General features: G+C 41.4%; 1 protein-coding gene across 5 annotated transcripts in view; it reads left to right on the top strand.

Annotated features, from left to right (window-relative positions):
* The first annotated feature begins 764 nt into the window (after nucleotides 1-764).
* Nucleotides 765-19032, top strand: part of CCDC85A (coiled-coil domain containing 85A) — a 268156-nt gene continuing 249888 nt past the window's right edge. For 4 of the 5 annotated variants that reach the window (XM_043985829.1, XM_043985825.1, XM_043985828.1 and 1 more), the window contains exons 1-2: nucleotides 765-1308; nucleotides 8034-8964. In XM_043985829.1, the coding sequence (XP_043841764.1) occupies nucleotides 1051-1308; nucleotides 8034-8964 (1189 nt within the window). In that variant the 5' untranslated portion in view covers nucleotides 765-1050. Of the gene's footprint in view, nucleotides 1309-8033; nucleotides 8969-19032 lie in introns of all 5 variants that reach the window. The other variant, XM_043985827.1, reaches the window with a different exon arrangement.

Below are 19032 nucleotides of genomic sequence, written 5' to 3'. Positions count from 1 at the left end.
GAAAGAAGGCTGTCTGAACCAGGGCGTGGAGCGGGCACTTTAGCCACAGGGTGGCGCGCGAGAATTTCCTAGGTCCAGACTGGCCATAGCTGCTTCTGATCTCCTTTGCTCCTCTTCCCTCCCTCCCCGCGACCCCCCGCAGACAAGTCCTCCTCTCCCTCCCAGGTTCCCCTTGCCCCCTAACCAGCCAAGGAGGGATGGTGGACTGAACAGCTCTCTCATTCTAGAGGCTGCGCTGGACAGCAGCCACGCCTGGTCCAGGTGTCAGAGGGCTGCTGGTTGCTGCGGGCGGTTCCCTAAACTTGGCTCCACCTCCTCCTGGTCTATTCCTTCCTCCCCCCCCCCCCAATCACCGCCTCCTCCGCGCTTCAAGTCTAATGCATCCCCATTGCAGCAGCGGAGCTGAGCAGCAGCGCCGGGGAGGCTGGATGTGGAGCGCGCCGGCGGCGGCCGCGGGGAGGGACACCAGCAGCCCCAGCACCGTCTTCAGCAGCAGTCACCACCTCCGGCCCCAGTCGGGCTCGCCCAGCCCTTTGCAGGCTTAGCAGAGAGAAGAAAGGGGGCAGGGGCGTGAGGCTGCAGTCCGTAAAAAAGGGGGGGCGAAGAAAAGTGCGTGTCGTGTTTGTCTGTAGGAGGCGGAGGGGCATACTTGGATTAGGGCGTGGGAGAGGGGAAGGGAGAGACAGTTGCCTTTGAACCTCCCTGGGTGCACTCCCGGACTCCTCCAAACATGTACTTGCGCAGAGTTGGGACTGGTCCCCGCGGGAGCACGCGGGCTGTCGCCCCGGCTGGGGTGTGTGAAAGCGCGTGTCCAGGGATGGAGATGGAGAGATAGGATGGGCGCACAGCTCGACCCCCGCAGCCCAAGCCCAGCAACGCCCACGCGGCCCCGGTGACTTGCTGAAGCCCTGTGGCTGAAGCCGCGGAGTGGGGTGGGCTGGTGGGGGTGGTGGGCACGTTGTCCAGCGGCCCTCCTGCTTCCTGCACCTTGTCCTTGTGTCGCTTCTTCTCCACTTTCCATCCGTCCCCACTTCCCAAGAGGGGAACGTCATGTCCAAGGCTACTGGGGGCGCGGCGGCGGCGGCGGCAGGGGCGGAAAGTTGCTCCAGTCCAGCCGCCTCCGCCACGGTCGAGGACCTGTCCAAAGTGTCAGACGAGGAGCTGCTCCAGTGGAGCAAGGAAGAGCTGATCCGCAGCCTCCGCCGCGCCGAGGCGGAGAAGGTGAGCGCGATGCTGGACCACAGCAATCTCATCCGGGAGGTGAACCGCCGCCTCCAGCTGCACCTGGGCGAGATCCGCGGCCTCAAGGTAACCGCCCAGAGCGCACAAACTGGGGCCGGGCTAGGGAGGGCACCAAGACAATACGCTTTCTTTCTCTGTCTCTGTCTCTCTCTGTGTCTCTGTCTGTCTCTGTCTGTCTCTCTCTCTTTATCCCCTTTCCTCACTTTCCTTCTTTTCTCCCTTTCTCTCTCCGCTCCCCTTCCGTTCTGTTCTTTTTCAATCTCTCTAACGTTGTTCCCTTTCTTAGATGAAATGATGAGAAATGATGAACAAAACAGGAAGGTACTAGTGAAAGTTTTTCATAGTTAAAACAAGTGACCTTTTCCTCACCCCTTATCACTCTCTTTGGGCAACTTTTCCAAACTTCAGTGCCATTTGATTTCCCTTCAACTTCTAAACTGCCAGGCCCTGAGAGCCCTGACCCAACCTGGCTTTCCTGTCACCAGGGATGGGGAAGGGGGTGGGGGTGGGGGTGGGGGGAGTGAGGAAATGGAATGAGTGACTCTATCTGAAGCTGTATCGAGGCTCTCCCTCTCCTCATATTTTTAGGACTTCGACGGCACAGGCAGGATATCTCGGGGCTCTCTCTTGGAGTAAAGAGGGTGTGTTCCTGCAGGAGAATATTTGTACTTGATAAAGTAAAGTAGCAGCAAGGACACTGTGTGTACCTGGTTGGACAGTGAGGCTGCACTACCTGGGAAAAGGGAAGTCACCTTTGTAAAACTCAGGGAAACAGATTTAGCAGATAATGGGCCAAAATAGCCTTCTAATGCAAGATGAGACGAGGAAGGAGTTAATCTAGCTCCTATCTGAATGCCCCATTAGTAGAGCCGACTTCCCTAACCACCTCCAGCTGCTTCCCTATCTCTTCCTCCAAAGATACTTGATGAAATTACAAATGGATTTTAGGAGTCTTGACCACCTTCCTTTTCTATTCAAATGTTATGTTTCTTAATGAGCTTCCAAGTAAGTACTTTCAGGAGTAAAGTGATGTGTTCATTTCCCCAATCTTTCTCATAGTCTAATCCAATCCCCAAGTGCACAGGGTGATCACTGCTGGCCCAAGGGTCAAATTGTGAGGCCTCCATTTTGGGCCAGAATTCTTTTTGATTTGGGAGAGGAGTGACTTGAGGGAGTAACTCTGCCCCCCTTTTAAATAGAAAGTGCCCAGTGAATATAAAAACTTCCTTACATGCCTGACTGAGTACTGATTGCTGGGAAAGCTCCTTATGTGTGAGCTAACAAACTTCCTTTCTGCATCGATTTGTGAATGGTGCCTCCTTTTATTCCTTCCTCTAATTGTTCTGGCTTTGTTTATAGGAAGCCAAAAAGACAGATGAAAGGACTTAAGAATTAACTTGGAGTAAAATCATACACACAGATATTGTTCTCTTCTCCCTCCCAGTCCTCTCCTTTACTAAACTTTCTGACTCCAAATTTACTCAGTTGAAGATAAATATTCTAGGTGAAAAAGAATAGGAAGGACTGAGAAGGTACATGGGAAATCCTCTTGACTTGAATGTTATGTCATGTTAGAATGCTGCAGTGATGTGGCAATCCTAATTGGGGGGAGGGGGACTTTAGGTATGGCAGAGCTGTCATGTGATCTCAGAAAGAGATATTCTGAGAAAATTCTGGAGTGTGTCCTTCTTTTTGCTCCATTCATTCAAATAGATATCTATTACCTGCTGTATGGAACTGCTAGAGATACAAAAAAAGAACAAGTCTAATCAGTCTGATTTGTGAGGGAGACCTAGCCAAAGGGGGATTTGGTTAACTACCTTCCCCCACTTAAATCTTTTATATTTTTAGCCATAATTGAACTGAGAATTTGTCCTTTTAATGGTTCTTGCCCCCTCCTTGACATTGAAGTTAAATAACTTTCAAAAGAGGCTTTTATGCTAGTTTTGAAACATCTGTATACATTGTCAGACCTATAGTGATCCTGAATCATTTCCAGCATCCTTACTTAGGGAAACAATGGTTAAAGTCAGCACTATTTCTAATATACTCACTTAGGGAAGCAGTGATTAAAGTTAAACAGCTTTATTGGAAGCAAGGTAATATTAACCCAGTGAGGCCTTGCTTCATAGCCTGTGAATCTTATCAGAATAAAAACGCTGCCTTTCAGTGCTGTGCCTTCACAGGTCACAGTCCAGATATTTGGGGACAGAATGGTACCATGGAAAGTGTGCTATGGAGTCTGAGGACCTCAGTTCTAATCCCAGTTCTACTACTTACTTTTGATTCTGGGAAAATCATTGAACCTCTTTGGTCTTCAGATCTTCTTCTATAAAATTAGGGAATTGAACTAGATGACTTCTGAGGTTTCTCTGTCCCTAAATCTATGAACCTATAATTGTAATAGGCGGTTACTTACACATTGAGACAGATTTTTCCCTCTCTCCCAAGGTAGCATCTACTGGGTCATAGTATAGGAGTTCTAGCACTCGATGGGACTTGGCTTTATATTCTTGTTTCTCAGTAATCTAATTAGGTCCCTCCTTGAGGGTCAGGACCTGATTTTATCTTGAATTTGATTCTTTCTGTTATTGATATATACAGCTACCTGTGTGCTTTCATATTGGAAGTGATAATCTCTAACCTAAACCAGATCCAGAGTGGACAATGATTCCTGGGAAATAGTTTCAGTTTATTATGTGCATTTTAAAAATGAGGTAGAATAGAGTCATTACAACTAGAGTATTTACTAATGCTGTAAGATTAGTAATTTGAGGGGCAGCTAGGTGGCGCAGTGGATAGAGCACTGGCCCTGGAGTCAGGAGTACCTGAGTTCAAATCCGACCTCAGACACTTAACACTAGCTGTGTGACCCTGGGCAAGTCACTTAACCCCAATTGCCTCACTAAAAAAAAAAATCATCAAGATTAGTAATTTGAGAATATTGTCTTTTTGCTGCTGAGATGATGATTGTTCTTTTTGAATTCTGAGGCTATAATCACCAATGATCTCAATATAAGGAAGAAGGGCCCAGAAATAGGACATTTTCACAAATCTGTTCCTTTTCATTTCTATTCCCATCACTCAAATTAATTAAGGGTCTCATTATCTTTTCCAAATAGCCACTCCATCTCATTTCTTTGCTTCCCATCATACTATTGCCCTTTCCTACACACTCTTGTCAGATTAATCTTCCTAAATCATGTCTTCTCTTGTTTAAGAATCTTTGTTGGCTAATTAAAGTTCAGACTTCTCAGCCTGGCATTCAAGGCTATGGAAAACAGCTTCAGCACACCTTTCTGGCTTCATCTCCCACCACTGACATTACCTTCCAAAATTATTATTGTGTACATTGTTCTCCTGGTTCTGCTCACTTCTTTTTGTATCACTTCAAAGAAGTTTACCTATGTTTCTCTGAAATCTTTCTCTTCAGTTCCTTGTTTTCTATTCTTCCTGGAACATATCTTAGTTCTTTTCCACATTTGCCACTTTGCTGATTCTAGTCCCAGCTCCTGGAAAAGCTCCTCCTCTTCCACACTTCCTTCCTTTGGGAAACTGCCCAAATCCTACCTCCTTGTTTAGACTTGCCTCAAGTGGGGCCTCCTGTAGCAATCCTTCCTGTTCTCTCAAACAAAACCAGGACAAGGTCTTGCTCCTCACTATATTCCCTGAAGTTCCTGGCACAGACATACATAGTAGGTGAAATATTCATTATTGTGAATGAATTGTACATCTGTTGCTTAACAAATAGAGATTTACTTAGTCATCATGAGAAGAATTTTCAAGGAAGAAAGGAATTGAGGACCCCTTGGCTTGATTCAACAGCTGAAAACTCTTGCCTGAGTTGTTTGTTGTGATGCAAGAGCCAAGCGTGCTGGATTGAACTTGGCTCAATAGTCTTGCGGCTGCTTTGTACTCAGGTGATGAGGAAGTGATGTCAGCAGCCAGAGTCTTTAATGCCCTGAGCCAACCAAGTCTTGAGTATGGTCTTAATACTTTTCAAGGAAAAACCACCAGCCTAAGTTGCATAGGGGGATTGGGTGAGCTAAGTTATCACCCCTACCACAGATGGTATTGTTTTCAAGGGAAGACTAATTTAGAATGAGAGAATATGATTGGAATTTATACAGATAAATTCTGATGTTGAACAAAACCCTGAGGGTTTTTTCTGATTAAAAATGCCTAGTTTTATTCAAAATTATTTTTCACAATATCTACAATTGCTGCTTTTCCATAAGTTGTATATAACATTAGAGATCCTATTCTCTACGTATTGATAACCAATATAGAAGAGACATTCTAAGAATGACTTTAAAATACTACCTGCTCAGATGAGCTATTTTTTTAGATTGACCATTTCAGTGTTTGAGCCACTCATCAGTGGCAAGATTTGCATCACTCTACAGGCTTAAAAAATTAGACTAGTCTCAATATCAGTTAAATATTTAATTAGTGCTTGATATGCATTAAGATCCTTTGGGGGAATGTAAAGAATTCTGGGCAGTGAGGAATGTGGCACACCTACCTTAGAGGAGTAAGTCTACTCAAAGAAATGACCCATGTGGAAAAGATGACTAAGAATTTAAGCAAGTAAATGAAAAGTGTCAAAATGAGAGGGAGAGAGTGAGTTGTGAAGATGGCCAAGGAACAGTAGCATGGTCAGTCTGGATGAGGCTGGAAATGAGCAAGTCTACCTGATCAGAAGCACATTGATTATTTCTGTAGGGCTCTAAGGTTTACTAAGTACTTTCGTCACAAGAACCCTTCCAAGGCAGGTAGTGTAAGTATAATAATTCCCATTTTACAGATGAGAAATTTGAGCTCGGAGAAGTTTAACAATTTGTCTAAGGTCACATGCTTAGGAAGCATCAGAAACAGCATTTAAACTCATGTCTTAACTGATTCCATACCTGGCATTCCTTCTACTAAACCATCTTTTTGTTGTTAATTAAAATGGGAAATTAAGCCTGATGACTATACTTTTTCTTTATGGTCTGGGTCTATGAGTTCCTCAGAATAGAAAACACTCAGGACAGAAACTTTCTCTATCATCTATAACTTTTAATTTTAGACAGTTATGTGGTAACTGAGAGATAAAGTGACCTGATTTGCCATTTCTTCTCCAGCTCATTTTATAGGTAAGGCAAATAGGGTTAAGTGACTTGCCCAGGGTCACACAGCTGGTAAGTGTCTGAAGCTGGATTTGAAGTCAGATTTTCCTGACTCTAGGCCCTGGGGCTCTATCCACTGTGCTACCTAGTTACCTGGTCATACATCGAGTATGGGTCACAGGCAGGACTTGATCTCATCATGATGTTTCTTATTCTTTTTCTTAAGGCCTTGATAATACATGGCTGCTATTCATGTCATGGTGAAGTGAAGGTTGTAGTTTCATGGATGGTTTTGAACTAAATTTCTAGTCTGTGTGAGGATCCATATCTAAGTCATTCTGGGTTTACATGAATGAAAAGTAATTCCTTTTGGGTCCCCAACTGGATTATTGTATGGTGCTAGACCATACACTGTTTCTGCTTTGTTCCTGACACACTTACTCCTTGTTTAGGAGGGAGATACACTTAGAGAGCAAGGAGGGCATCAGAGGGATTATGTAAAGAAGCAAACCTTTTCTGGAAGGCATTTGGCTGTCTCCTTTGTGGGCGGCATGTGAGATGAGTTGGGGGTGCGGGGCTGCTCTCATTTTGTGTGTACAAGGAATGAAGGGATGGGATGGTGAGTAAGTCACTTAATTTCTCTAGCTCTCTCAGTCTTACCTGACCACATTGCTGATTATCTTCACAACCCACTCTTCCCCTTTCTACCTCTTTCTCTGGGAACAATAATCAGATCAACAATTCTATTCCTGGAAAGGATATGTCAATCATTGCTCCATGACTTCATTCACCATCCCTGTGATTTCTCTTTTGAAAAATGAAGGATTTGGACATCCTGTGATCAATTAGTCAGTGAGCATTTATTAAGAGTCTACTGTAGGGGGCAGCTACATAGCGAAGTGGATAAAGCACCATCCCCGGATTCAGGAGGACCTTAGTTCCAATCTGGCCTCAGACACTTGACACTTACTAGCTGTGTGATCCTGGGCAAGTCACTTAACCCTCACTGCCCCACAAAAAAAAAAAAAAAGAGTCTACTGTATCCTAGGGACTGTGCTAGGTCCTAGTCCCTGCTCCCAAGGTGCTACCTGTGATGAACTGTTCTGTTATGCATTCACTGAAAGACATTATTGTTGAACCCATCATCCCTGTTAGGCTGGCTCTGGGCACATACATATTGCATCACTTACTTATTAGTGATACCCCTTGGCTTTGTGTGTGTGTGTCTGTGTGTGTGTGTATTCTCAAACCTGACTGACCTACTCTTTTTTTTTTTTTTTGTGGGGCAATGGGGGTTAAGTGACTTGCCCAGGGTCACACGGCTAGTAAGTGTCAAGTGTCTGAGGTCGGATTTGAACTCAAGTACTCCTGAATCCAAGGCCGGTGCTTTATCTACTGCACCACTTAGCTGCTCCTGACCTACTCTTGATATTTATCAAGTTTCAATTTTTCTTATCCCTAATTGCCTTCTAATAACATCACAGTAATTCCTAGTATCTCAGGAATACCTGCTCCCCCTCCCCCAAGAATTCTTGTAATTGGAAATTGCTCCCAGTGGTCTGGCACCCAAGAGATTTGCCTCACCTGCAAGGCAGGAGGATAGCCCGAGCCTATTAATAAGAGAATGAGAAAACCTTTGAAAATTTGATTTCATGAATGGCTTTCCCTGTTTCTTTGCAGGACATTAACCAGAAGCTTCAAGAAGACAACCAAGAGCTGAGAGATCTTTGTTGTTTCCTGGATGATGACAGGCAGAAGGGAAAAAAGGTGTCACGTGAGTGGCAGAGACTGGGCAGATACACGGCTGGGGTGATGCACAAGGAAGTGGCCTTATATCTGCAGAAACTGAAGGAACTTGAAGTGAAGCAGGAGGAAGTTGTCAAGGAGAACATGGAGCTCAAAGAGCTTTGCGTGATGTTAGATGAAGAGAAGGGAGGCTGTGCTGGCAGCCGGAGCTCCATCGACAGTCAGATCAGTCTGTGCCAGCTCACAGCCTCTAGTGCTCCTTATGTCCGGGACGTGGGGGACGGCAGCAGCACCTCCAGTGCGGGGAGCACTGACAGCCCTGACCACCACAAACATCATGCCAGCGGCAGCCCCGAACACCTCCAGAAACCCAGGGCTGAAGGTAGTCCGGAACACTCAAAGCACCGGAGCGGGAGTCCAGAACATCTCCCCAAACCAAGGGTTTCTGGGAGCCCAGATCACCAGAAACAGCTCAAAGGACCCAGTCCAGAGCATCACAAAACCATAGTCAAAGGCAGCCCTGAGCAGCAGAAGCACACAGGCGGTAGCCCGGAGACCCTTCCCAAGCATGTGATCAGCAGTAGCCCTGAACATTTCCAGAAGCACAGGCCTGGCGGGAGCCCCGAGCACCAAAAGCATAGCAGTGGGAGCCCAGAGCACCTGCAGAAACACATCTTGAGTGGGAGCATGGAACACCTTCCAAGGGTGAGGGGGACCAGCCCTGAGCATCTCAAACAGCATTATGGGGGAAGCCCAGATCATCACAAGCACATGGGCGGCGGAGGCAGCAGGGAAGGCACGCTCCGGAGGCAGACCCCTGACGACATGTCACCTCATCACAGGAGTGTATACAGTGGAATGAATGGTGGGTCAGTACGCGCTATGGGCACCTCTTTTGCTGGAACTACAAACTAGGACCAATAAATAGCATGCCAGCCACACTTTTGAAATGAGTAATCATTTTGGGAGGGGGGAAGGATGAAGGATTTATTTAGTTATGACTCTGTTGAGGTTTTTTTTTTTTTTCATTTCATAAAGCTCTGAGTAGTTGATTAGGCCCAGAGGAGGGAGATGAGAAATCTCACTGTAGCCTGGGGTGTCCAGTATGGAATGTGTGGGTATTCCAGGCAGTCTGGAAATTTAAGGTAAAAGCTGATGAACCTAAGAAACCTGTCTTAAAATTGGCCATGCTGTTACTTACCTGTTTTCTCTTGTTGCTGAATGGTTGCCAAAGCTTATTATTTTAATACCACTATTAAGCATATTTGCATAATGAAGTTATCTACATGAACATGAAAAAAAAAAGGAAAAAGGTATAATTTTTGCTAACAGCTGGTTTGATACTTATTTGCCTAAAAAGCCAGTGTGCTCCTCATTATACTGGAAGTTGTACCATAAATCTGGACTTTTCAGTGCATTAAGTTGCTTCTAGAATACATTTAAAATCTTCCCCATCCCCCACCACATCCAAGCAAGCAATCTTTCTCTATTTAAAGGTTTTCAGAAGGTTTCAAAGCAGTGCATACTCAGTTATTAGATGCAAAAAGACATTTTTCCCCAAAAGGGGAGGGTTTAATTTTATTGCTTGCAATGTAGCATGGTGTAGTAGAAAACCAATGGGTTTGGAATTATAGGACCTGGGTTCAGTCTATGCCACTGACCGTCCATGTGACCTTGGGAAAGTCTCTGTACCTTACTGGGTTTCAATTTTCTGTAAAACGAGGAAGTTGGACTAGATAACCCTACAGGTTGCCCTTCAGGTTCTATATCCGTGATCCATGAACCTTTAAAGTGCATAGGCACAAACTCTGGTTTCTAGGACGTGATACACCTTGAATTTTCAGAGGTAACAAACCATTTCCTTTAATAAAGTAGCTTCATTTTCTGCATCTTGGGTTTTGGAACCACCTCGAACTTGAGAGAGAAACTAGTTGTAAACATACACGCACACATATGTACATACACATATATATGTATTTGTGTGTATATATTTATATGTATATATTTAATACTTTTATGCTACCTATGGTTGCCTTAGGATGAAGTTGATCAGCAAGGAGGCTACAATTTGGCTGGAGGCTCAACCCCTCTTCCCCAATCGCCCTCCAAAATATCAGTGGCTATTCACTTTGTTTAAATGCCACTTCAAAGACAGCATGAGGGAGTCTCTATTCAGGGTGGAAAGAGGCTGCCAATTTTGGTGGTGACATGAAGGGGTAAATTTTTAATATTGTACTTAAGAATTTAGCCTTTGAATTCCATTTCATGCTGAAAATTGACTCCCAAAGCTTGTAGATTCTAATACATCCGGTGGGTTTTGTTTTTCGGTATTCTTTTAAAAGCATAAATAAATGGAAGGAGAAAGGGTAGCAGAGTCACGGGAAGCCTTTCATTGGACAGTTTATATTTGGAGATAGAAGCTAAGAACAAGGCCAAATCATTTGTCAGGCTGTGCCTTCGAGCCTGTCCTAACAGCAGATTGATTGAGATTTCAATTACTCCTTCTTTTTCCTGGTCTTCGTAAGGGAACTTTGGGTTCATCTTTCCCACAACAGGACAAATAATTTTAATTTTAATGTTACTTATTGTGATGGGAACAGTTGGTTGTGAAGTTTGGCTTTAAGAAGGAATGGATGAACTGGATGAAAAATTAGTAGTACTGTATTTTTCCTTGTCTTGTCCTGCTGTCTTATATGTAAAATATAAATATGAGAGCTTTGCTTGAACAACAATAGCATCTAAAAAAGACATGCCAAAATGTATACACTTAGAGCTGTTGCTTCATTTCACAACAGGGTTCTTCTAAATATCTAGCTCCCTTAGTCCAATTAAATGATGATTTTATAATAGTCATAAAAACCTATTTTATGGCCATTCCTTCAAGAACTTATCTAGTGCAGAGAGCAAGGTATATTTGTTTAGGTGAGAACCATTAGAACAAGACTCAGGACTCATGATTATGTGGATTCAGATTTATTTTGCAGTTCAGATCCTATGTTCCCCACTCTCCCCTCTCCCCTCAAATTATAGCATGGATACATTTAGAGCCATTGGTTCATTCACAACAGAATTCTTCTAAATAGCACATTCTATCCAGTACAAATCTACTATGACATAATTAGCCTGTAGTGCATGTGATTTGTGCTATGGAACACAGCATTCCCATGTCTTACCCTGTTTGCAAATATTCCAGGTCTTTTTAAAGCTTGTATTTATGCTATTGCTCATCACTGACATTGCCCTTTCCAGAGAACATTGAGAATTTAGTTTCCAGGCTCTCACTGTATTCAGCATATACTAACTATTGGGGAGAAGTGGGGTGGCATTTAACTTGGCAATCTAAGCCTTTTGTTGCCATTCCACAATACGTCAATTGCACTGCATTCTGGAGAATGTTCAGAGGTTGGCTCTAGAACAGTGACATCTAACTCAAATAGAAACAGGGCCACTAAATCATTTGTAATGATCCACTTGGGCCACATAAGGACTTAGAAAACTACATGAACATTATCTGTGTTCTACTCTGTTTTTGTTTATTTTGGTAAATATTTCCTTATTACAGTTTAATTTGTTTCAGCCAGCACTCAGGAGTATTGTGGGCTGTGTTTGACACCTCTTCTCTGTATTACCAAACACAGCTATTCAAAATATAATAATTTAAGACAGCTATAGCTTTCTTATGGTACACCTATCAGTTGATAACTCTGGGGAAGTGACTTTGTTTTGTGGTAGGTAGGGAGAAATGAGGCTGAGATGAGGAACTTGTTCTAGACAATTCATCAAGTGGGGATTGGACAATATGTCATTCTTTCTGGAATGTCATACAAATAATAAGTGAACATCAGTGGGAAGGTTGTGTTGGTATCAACTAACAAAATTCTGTTTAGGTTTGAGCAGCTTCAAACCAGGTCGAGCTTTCATTTGGAAAGTAAGGGGTAAGGCCCTGTGTGCATGTGCCCCTCAAGAATTTCCTTTTGTTAAAGCAGCAGGCCTAGACTCCAAGTGAAATGCAAAGTGGATGCTAGGATTCTTCTCTTCCCTCCTTATCTGAGTCTGTCTGGCGGTTGCTCATTTAGTCCTTATAAAAAACCAAACATTCAAAACACCATGAAAGCCTTTTTATTTTTTAGAAATTTTACTTTGCTGTCTTTAGGCAAAACTACAATTTGGGAATGGGCCATTTTGCAAATAGGAAGTTGATGCATCACTCTCAGTGCTTGTACATGAAAGCACTTTGGCTGTGGCTAACTGCATTTTACATTTGAAAACAAAGCTATCAGCCCCACATGGGCTGTGCATTGTTAGCATGAGCTAGGCAGACTTAGGTCTCAGAATGGAATTTTCACTCACCTGTCTCTATGAGGAGCTGGGATTATGTTTAGCCCTCTTAAGGTTAAAGTGTGCATCCTCATAAAGCCTGTGAACTCAGGAAGCTAGATGGCAGATCGAAGGGCCTTGAACAAGGAACTTTCCTGAGTCTGGGTAAGCTCTGTAGTTCCCATTGTTAGAGGCTGGCCATCTTACTCACAGTGCAGATGACTCAGGTTCTCTAGCAGCTGCTTGGTCTGGGAGATGCTAGTCTCCCAGGTAGGGATCATCCTGCTGATCAGACTGTCCCCAAAAGGAGTTTCCTGCCTGGAGATTTTGAACACCCAGTTATATTTGCCAGGTGGAAAGATGGCAAACTGGCTTAAGTTGGGATAAAAGGAGAAGCCCAGGGCTTGCCTTCATGTTTCTCTTCTATCTTCTGAAAGTGATTATTTGAATCCACTCAACCCAGTTTTATAGTACAGATTCCTTAGGCTTTGATTTAAGGCCTTCCACAGTCTGCCTAGCCTAGTTTTTTTTTAATTAGTCTCTCTCACACCCTCTATGTTTTAGCCAAATTGAATTGCTAGCTATTGCCTAAATTCAGTCTGCCATCCTCGGACACCCTGCATTCAGGTAGGTTGTCCCCCATGCCTGGAACTTATTCCTTTCTCTGCTCTTCACCAAGGCTCAATTTCTAAGCCTTCCCTAATCCCCATCATAGCTGAAAATGTTCTTTACCTCCCTCAAAGTTTCTAAGAATACTCGGGATCTCTCCTTTACTCCTATCACTCCTTAACTTGTATTATGTTTACTTGTATACATGTTATATTCCCTGTAGTAGATTGTAAGCTCTTTGAGGGCAGGGTTTCCATTTGTGTATCACCAGCACCTAACACATCACCTTGCACATAGCAAGTGCTTAATAAACATTTATTGAATCGAATTCTGTTGGTTTTAATTCACTTTCTTATAATGTGTACAATGAAACATTGCTTCCATTTTGACTTCATTTGCTAGAGCCTTTCCTGTTGAATTCAGAACTCGTCAAGGGTTTTGCCTTCTAGCAAATGCACTGTCGGGGTAACAAACTCTCTTCCTTAATCGTGCAGGCTGATCCTTTGCCACTTATCACACTTGGTTTGGTTGGTTAAGTGAGTGGTACTAATGAAAGGGTAGGAAGGGATGTTTGAAAAATGAGATGGGAAGGCCCAAGTCCCTCTGCCTATCTTTCTGTCCCCCTCAATTCCTGAGTGATTCATTCTAAGAAACAGAAAGTATGGATGAACAGGTGCTGATCTCATGATGCCAGCAATAGTTCCATTTGTCATGCCCTTGCTTAAAAATCTTCAGTGGCTCACTACTGCACACTGCATAAATTTGATATTCTTTTTTATTTTTTTGTGGGGCAATGAAGGTTAAGTGACTTGCCCAAGGTCACACAGCTAGTAAGTGCCAAGTGTCTGAGGTCAGATTTGAACTCAGGTCCTCCTGAATCCAGGGCCGGTGCTTTACCCACTGTGCCACCTAGCTGCCCCAATTTGATATTCTTTTGCCAGGCAGTCAAGATCTTATACAATCTGGTATCATCTTGTTGCTCAGGACTTATTGCATATTATTTATTCTTCCTGTGTGTTGCTCACAATTAAATCACATCTTGCTCTGCAGATATGCACTTTTCTGTCTCCATACCTTTTCCTACCCACACTGTTCCCTATACTTGGAATGCCCATCAGGTGTTGAAGTTCCACCCATCCTTTAGAGTACAATTAAAATGCCAACTCTTTAATGCAGCCTTCCCTAATCACTTTTAGTTGGCAGTGACCTTTCACCTCTAACCTTACATGGAAGTTTGTTTTACACCTTTCTGATGAACTATTATAATTTATATATTTATATACTATATACCTGCCTTAATTCTCTCCTAGACAGCTAGCTCCATAGGGATAGCAACCCTATCTCAATTAAGCTTTGTAACTTTTGTTTCTCCCCTCTCTAATGCATAGTGCTTTGCATGTAGTAGGAGTTCAACAAATGTTTGTTGAATGTTTTAATGAACAATACTCAGTATGTTTCATTCTAGAAAGGTAAATGTAGGATGAACTACTTCTTCCCCAACTCCCCAATTCATCATTCAGAAGGGAATGACCTTTAGTTAGGATGACTCCTTCTGAGGTGAGACTGCCAGATAAGACACACTATTAGAGATTTTATTTAAGGATATAGATCATTGAGTTGTTTTAGGTTATATCTGGAAAACCCTCATGCAGAGTTAAGACTTCTTTATTCTATGGAAGGAAAACTGTGCTTCTATTTCTGAGTCATTCACAAAAGTGTGGCAGGGGTGTGTTGGAGCCAGCTCTTACTAGCTAACAATAGTTAAATTTTACTAGTTAACTTACTAGTTAACTACTAACTTACTAGTTAACAATAGTGAAATTTTCAGTATGAGCATTTACAGCTTGGAAATCAGCAAATGCTACAAATCAGGGTTTGGTTTATTGTTTTGTTGTTGTCTAGACTTAAAAAAAGTGATGGAGAAAATGTTAATAAGGATAATTTAACTTAGAAGTGTGTTATGCATGCATTTTTCCTCCCCAAGAGCTGCTTGTTAAAGATTTCCCAGGATACTTCTGGGTGTGAGGAACCTGTTGTGGTGGAGAAAGCCCTAGATTGGAAGGGCTGAGTCTGAATCTCAGCTCTCACCCACCTGTGTGACTGACTATAGGGCCAAATTATGTTGCCTCTTCAGTGCTTCATTTTCCTCATATGAAAACCCGAGAGAGTTGAACTAGATCATAGGATAATGAGTGGTCTTGTAGTCCACCTTCCTTATTTTATGATGAAGAAACTAAGTCCCAGACAAACGAAATGATTTGTCCAATGCCTCACAGGCAAACAAATCACATAGATTTTGGACATTGTTTCTCTAACTTCAAATTTAGTCCTCTTTCTGCTGTATCATGTTGAATATCAAATATGGTATCTAACCGAGTTCCCTTTCAGCCCTAAATCCCATAAAATAATTCATGTACAGTTATAAATTTTGCATCTACATGTTTATGTAGATGAAAACAGAATGCATACATTTTCCTGTGTAGATGAATGCTTTCTGATTTCTCCTCTCAAGTTGTGCTTTCCTAAGTGCTGTGCTATATTCTATATTGCCCAAGTAGCATTAGGAGACCTAGCAGAATACCCACATCACATAAGGGTAGACACCTTATGGAGCATTTATGGGAGGACATAGACAAGAGCCTTAGAAGATGAGAAAGTGTTGAGTTACATTCTCTACTACTGGAGGGAATGGATTGCTGATCCATTGTATATTGAAGGGTGCTATATGGTAAATTCCCTATTTTATACTTCCTTTTTTGGATTACCCTGAGGTATCTGGTCTTCTGCTTGCTCTCTATGTTTGAGTTATTAGTGAGCAAAAACTAAAACTTCTGTCTAAAATGGAAAGGCCCAGTTGGCTGGAGATTTGACAATTTATATGCAGAAAAATGCTCAGTGACACTTTTAGGCTGCAAAGGTGCCTGGGAAATAAACAAAGATGTCGTGCCTAATGAACAACCACTCTTATAAATCTGTCACTTTTCTAGAAAAATGTGGTGTCAGTATCTCACTGGCGTGTGAATACGAACAGTAGAAATCACTTTTCTCTTGGGGAAATATGCCAACAGTTACAATTATAGAATAGCATAGTTGATTTTAAGTGAGGCCTCCTGAGTATATTTTTTGTTTCGTGTACCAGCTTATTTGATGGTTGAGAAACTAGGCAATTGTTTATGTTCCCTAAGCTTGGCTGAAGTACATTTGTGAGCAGCTTGTTCAGTTTTATAGAACCTCAGTTTAAGACATTTGGAAAAATGAAGTCAGTTGTTTATTTGTGTTGGTTGTGTAGTCTATGATAAATAGATTCTAAGAATATAACTTGATGAGTTAGATAAATGATAGGAATATAGTTCATTGTGAGAATATTGCATGATATCTGTGATGTTGCTTCTGGAAAAAAATTCCATTGCAACCATAAGGGTTATTAACAGCTTTAACAAGAATACCATTGGCTGTAAGCATTTTTATATCTGGAGGACCACTTCTCTCCATAAGAGCCTTTTTATTTAATGGAGATATTTTCATGTTTATTTAAAAATGATTGTGTCTACACAGTTAAGATAACCAGCTGATTTGTTCAGTATAGTCAAACAGCTGTTTTGTTCAGTTAATCAGTCAAAATGTTTTACATTAAAAAAAATACATTTTATAGATGATAAACACGCCTGTTTAATGACCTGTTCTCTCTTCAATAGATTGTGTTGTTGTCATGTTAACCCAATTTAAATCAGTTTACATGGTTATATTTTTTGGCTCATCTCCCCTTCAATTACTATGCATTTTCATAAGATAAAATAGAGAAAATAAGATAATTGAATTAGAAATACCTTGATCTTTCAAACAGAAATAATTTAGAACCAAGCATATAGAAATGGAAGTAATTTCATTTAATCAAATAATATCCTTTTATCAGTGTTTGTTATAATAATAGCTGGCATTTAGATAGCACTTTATGGTTTACAAAGCATTTTATGGGTAATTGGTACAATGGATAGAGCACTAGGCTTGGAGTCAGGAAGACATGAGTTCAAATTCAACCTCAGATGTTTACTATTTGTGTGAATCTGGACAAGTCACTTAACCTCTGTTTTTTGTTCTTTCAGTTTCCTCATCTGTAAAATTAGGATAATCATAGCACTTACCTTCCAGGGTTATTGTGAGGACCAAATAAGATAATAATTGTAAAGTGCTGAGCATAATGGCTGGCACATGGTAAGTGCTATAGAAATGTTGTTGTCATCATCATCATCATCTTCATCACCACCACTTAAGTTATTTGAGTACTTTACAACAACCTTTACAGTTAGGTACTATTATTAGCACCCTTTTACAGATGAGGTAACTGTGGACAGAACAGGTTAAGTGACTTACACAGGGCCATAGAACTAAATGTCCCAATATAGGATCTGAACTCGGATCTTCTGGACTACAGGTCCAGTATTTTATCCACTGTGCCACCTAGCTTCTTTAGCATACCAAATATGCATACAATTATGGTACTTTCATGTAGCAATATGATAATTAATTTTAAATTGCACATTTTCACATGACAACAGCATTTTATTCTAAAATAAGGAAGTAGCTATACAGATAGGTATGTAAAACACAGTCTTGCCCAATTATTATAAAAACAGTGGCATTGGGTCTGCATTTATCTGGAATCTTTAGGTGGTAAGATTTTCATGAAAGTGGATTTCCTAGAACAAAACTTAAAAAAAATAAACAATTTTGATGAAATCTTTCTTGGTTTATTTTCTTTCTAAACTGTATTGGGCCTTTTGTGCTTTCTTTCTTTTTTTCCCCCCACTTAATAGTATTTTATTTTTTCTCAATTACATGTAAAGATAGTTTTCAACATTCATTTTTGTAAGATTTTGAGTTCCAAATTTTCCTCCCTCCCTTTCTTCCCTCCTACCTCCCCAACACAGTCAGCAATTTGATATAGGTTATACAGTACAATTATGTTAAACATATTTCTACACTAATCATGTTGTGAAAGAAAAAGGGAAAAAACAAACAAAAAAACAACCAACCAACCAAACAAACAAAAAAAACCCAAAGTGAAAAAGTATGCCTCTATCTGCATTCAGACTCCATAGTTCTTTCTCTGGATGTACATAGCATTTTCCATCACAAGTCTTTTGGAATTGTCTTGGATCATTGTATTGCTAAGGAGAGCTGTCTATCACAGTTGATCATCACACAATGTTGCTGTTACTGTATACAGTGTTCTGGTTCTGCTCATTCCACTCATCATCAGTTCATGTAAGTCCATTTTTTCCCCCTGAAATCAGCCTGGTCATCATTTTTTTATAGCACAGTAATATTTTGTTACATTCATATACCACAACTTGTTCATCCATTCCCCAATTGATGGGCATCCCCTCAATTTCTAATTCTTTGCCACCACAAATAGAGCTCCTATGAATATTTTTGTACTTGTGGGTCCTTTTCCCTTTTTTTATGATCACTTTGTGATACAGACCTAGTAGTGTTATTGCTGGGTCAAAGGGTATACAGTTTTATAACCATTTGGGCATAGTTCCAAATTGCTCTCCAGAATGGTTGGATGAGTTCACAACTCCACCAACAATGCATTAGTGTTCCAATTTTCCCACATCTTCTCCAACATTTATCATCTTTTTCTTTTTTGGTCATATTAGCCAATCTAGTACCTCAGAGTTATTTTAATTTGCATTTCTCCAATCAATAGTGATTGAAACACTTTTTTCATATGGCTACAGATAGCTTTAATTTCCTCAACTGAAAACTGCCTGTTCGTATCCTTTGACAGCTTCTCAATTGGGAAATGCCTTATATTCTTTTAAATTTGATTCAGTTCTCTTATATATTTGAGAAATAAGACCTTTATTAGAAAGACTGACCATAACATGTCTTTTATGATTTCTTAAACAAACAAGAAAAGGGGTGGGCCTGAAATTTTATTGGTTCATGGAACTGCTTGGTAAGGAGTCACCTTCTATCAAGGTAGAGCTGCAACCATTTG

This window comes from Dromiciops gliroides, chromosome 2 (assembly GCF_019393635.1).
Source record: "Dromiciops gliroides isolate mDroGli1 chromosome 2, mDroGli1.pri, whole genome shotgun sequence".
NCBI classification, from domain to species: Eukaryota; Metazoa; Chordata; class Mammalia; order Microbiotheria; family Microbiotheriidae; genus Dromiciops; species Dromiciops gliroides.
This window is presented reverse-complemented; position numbering and strand designations above follow the sequence as displayed.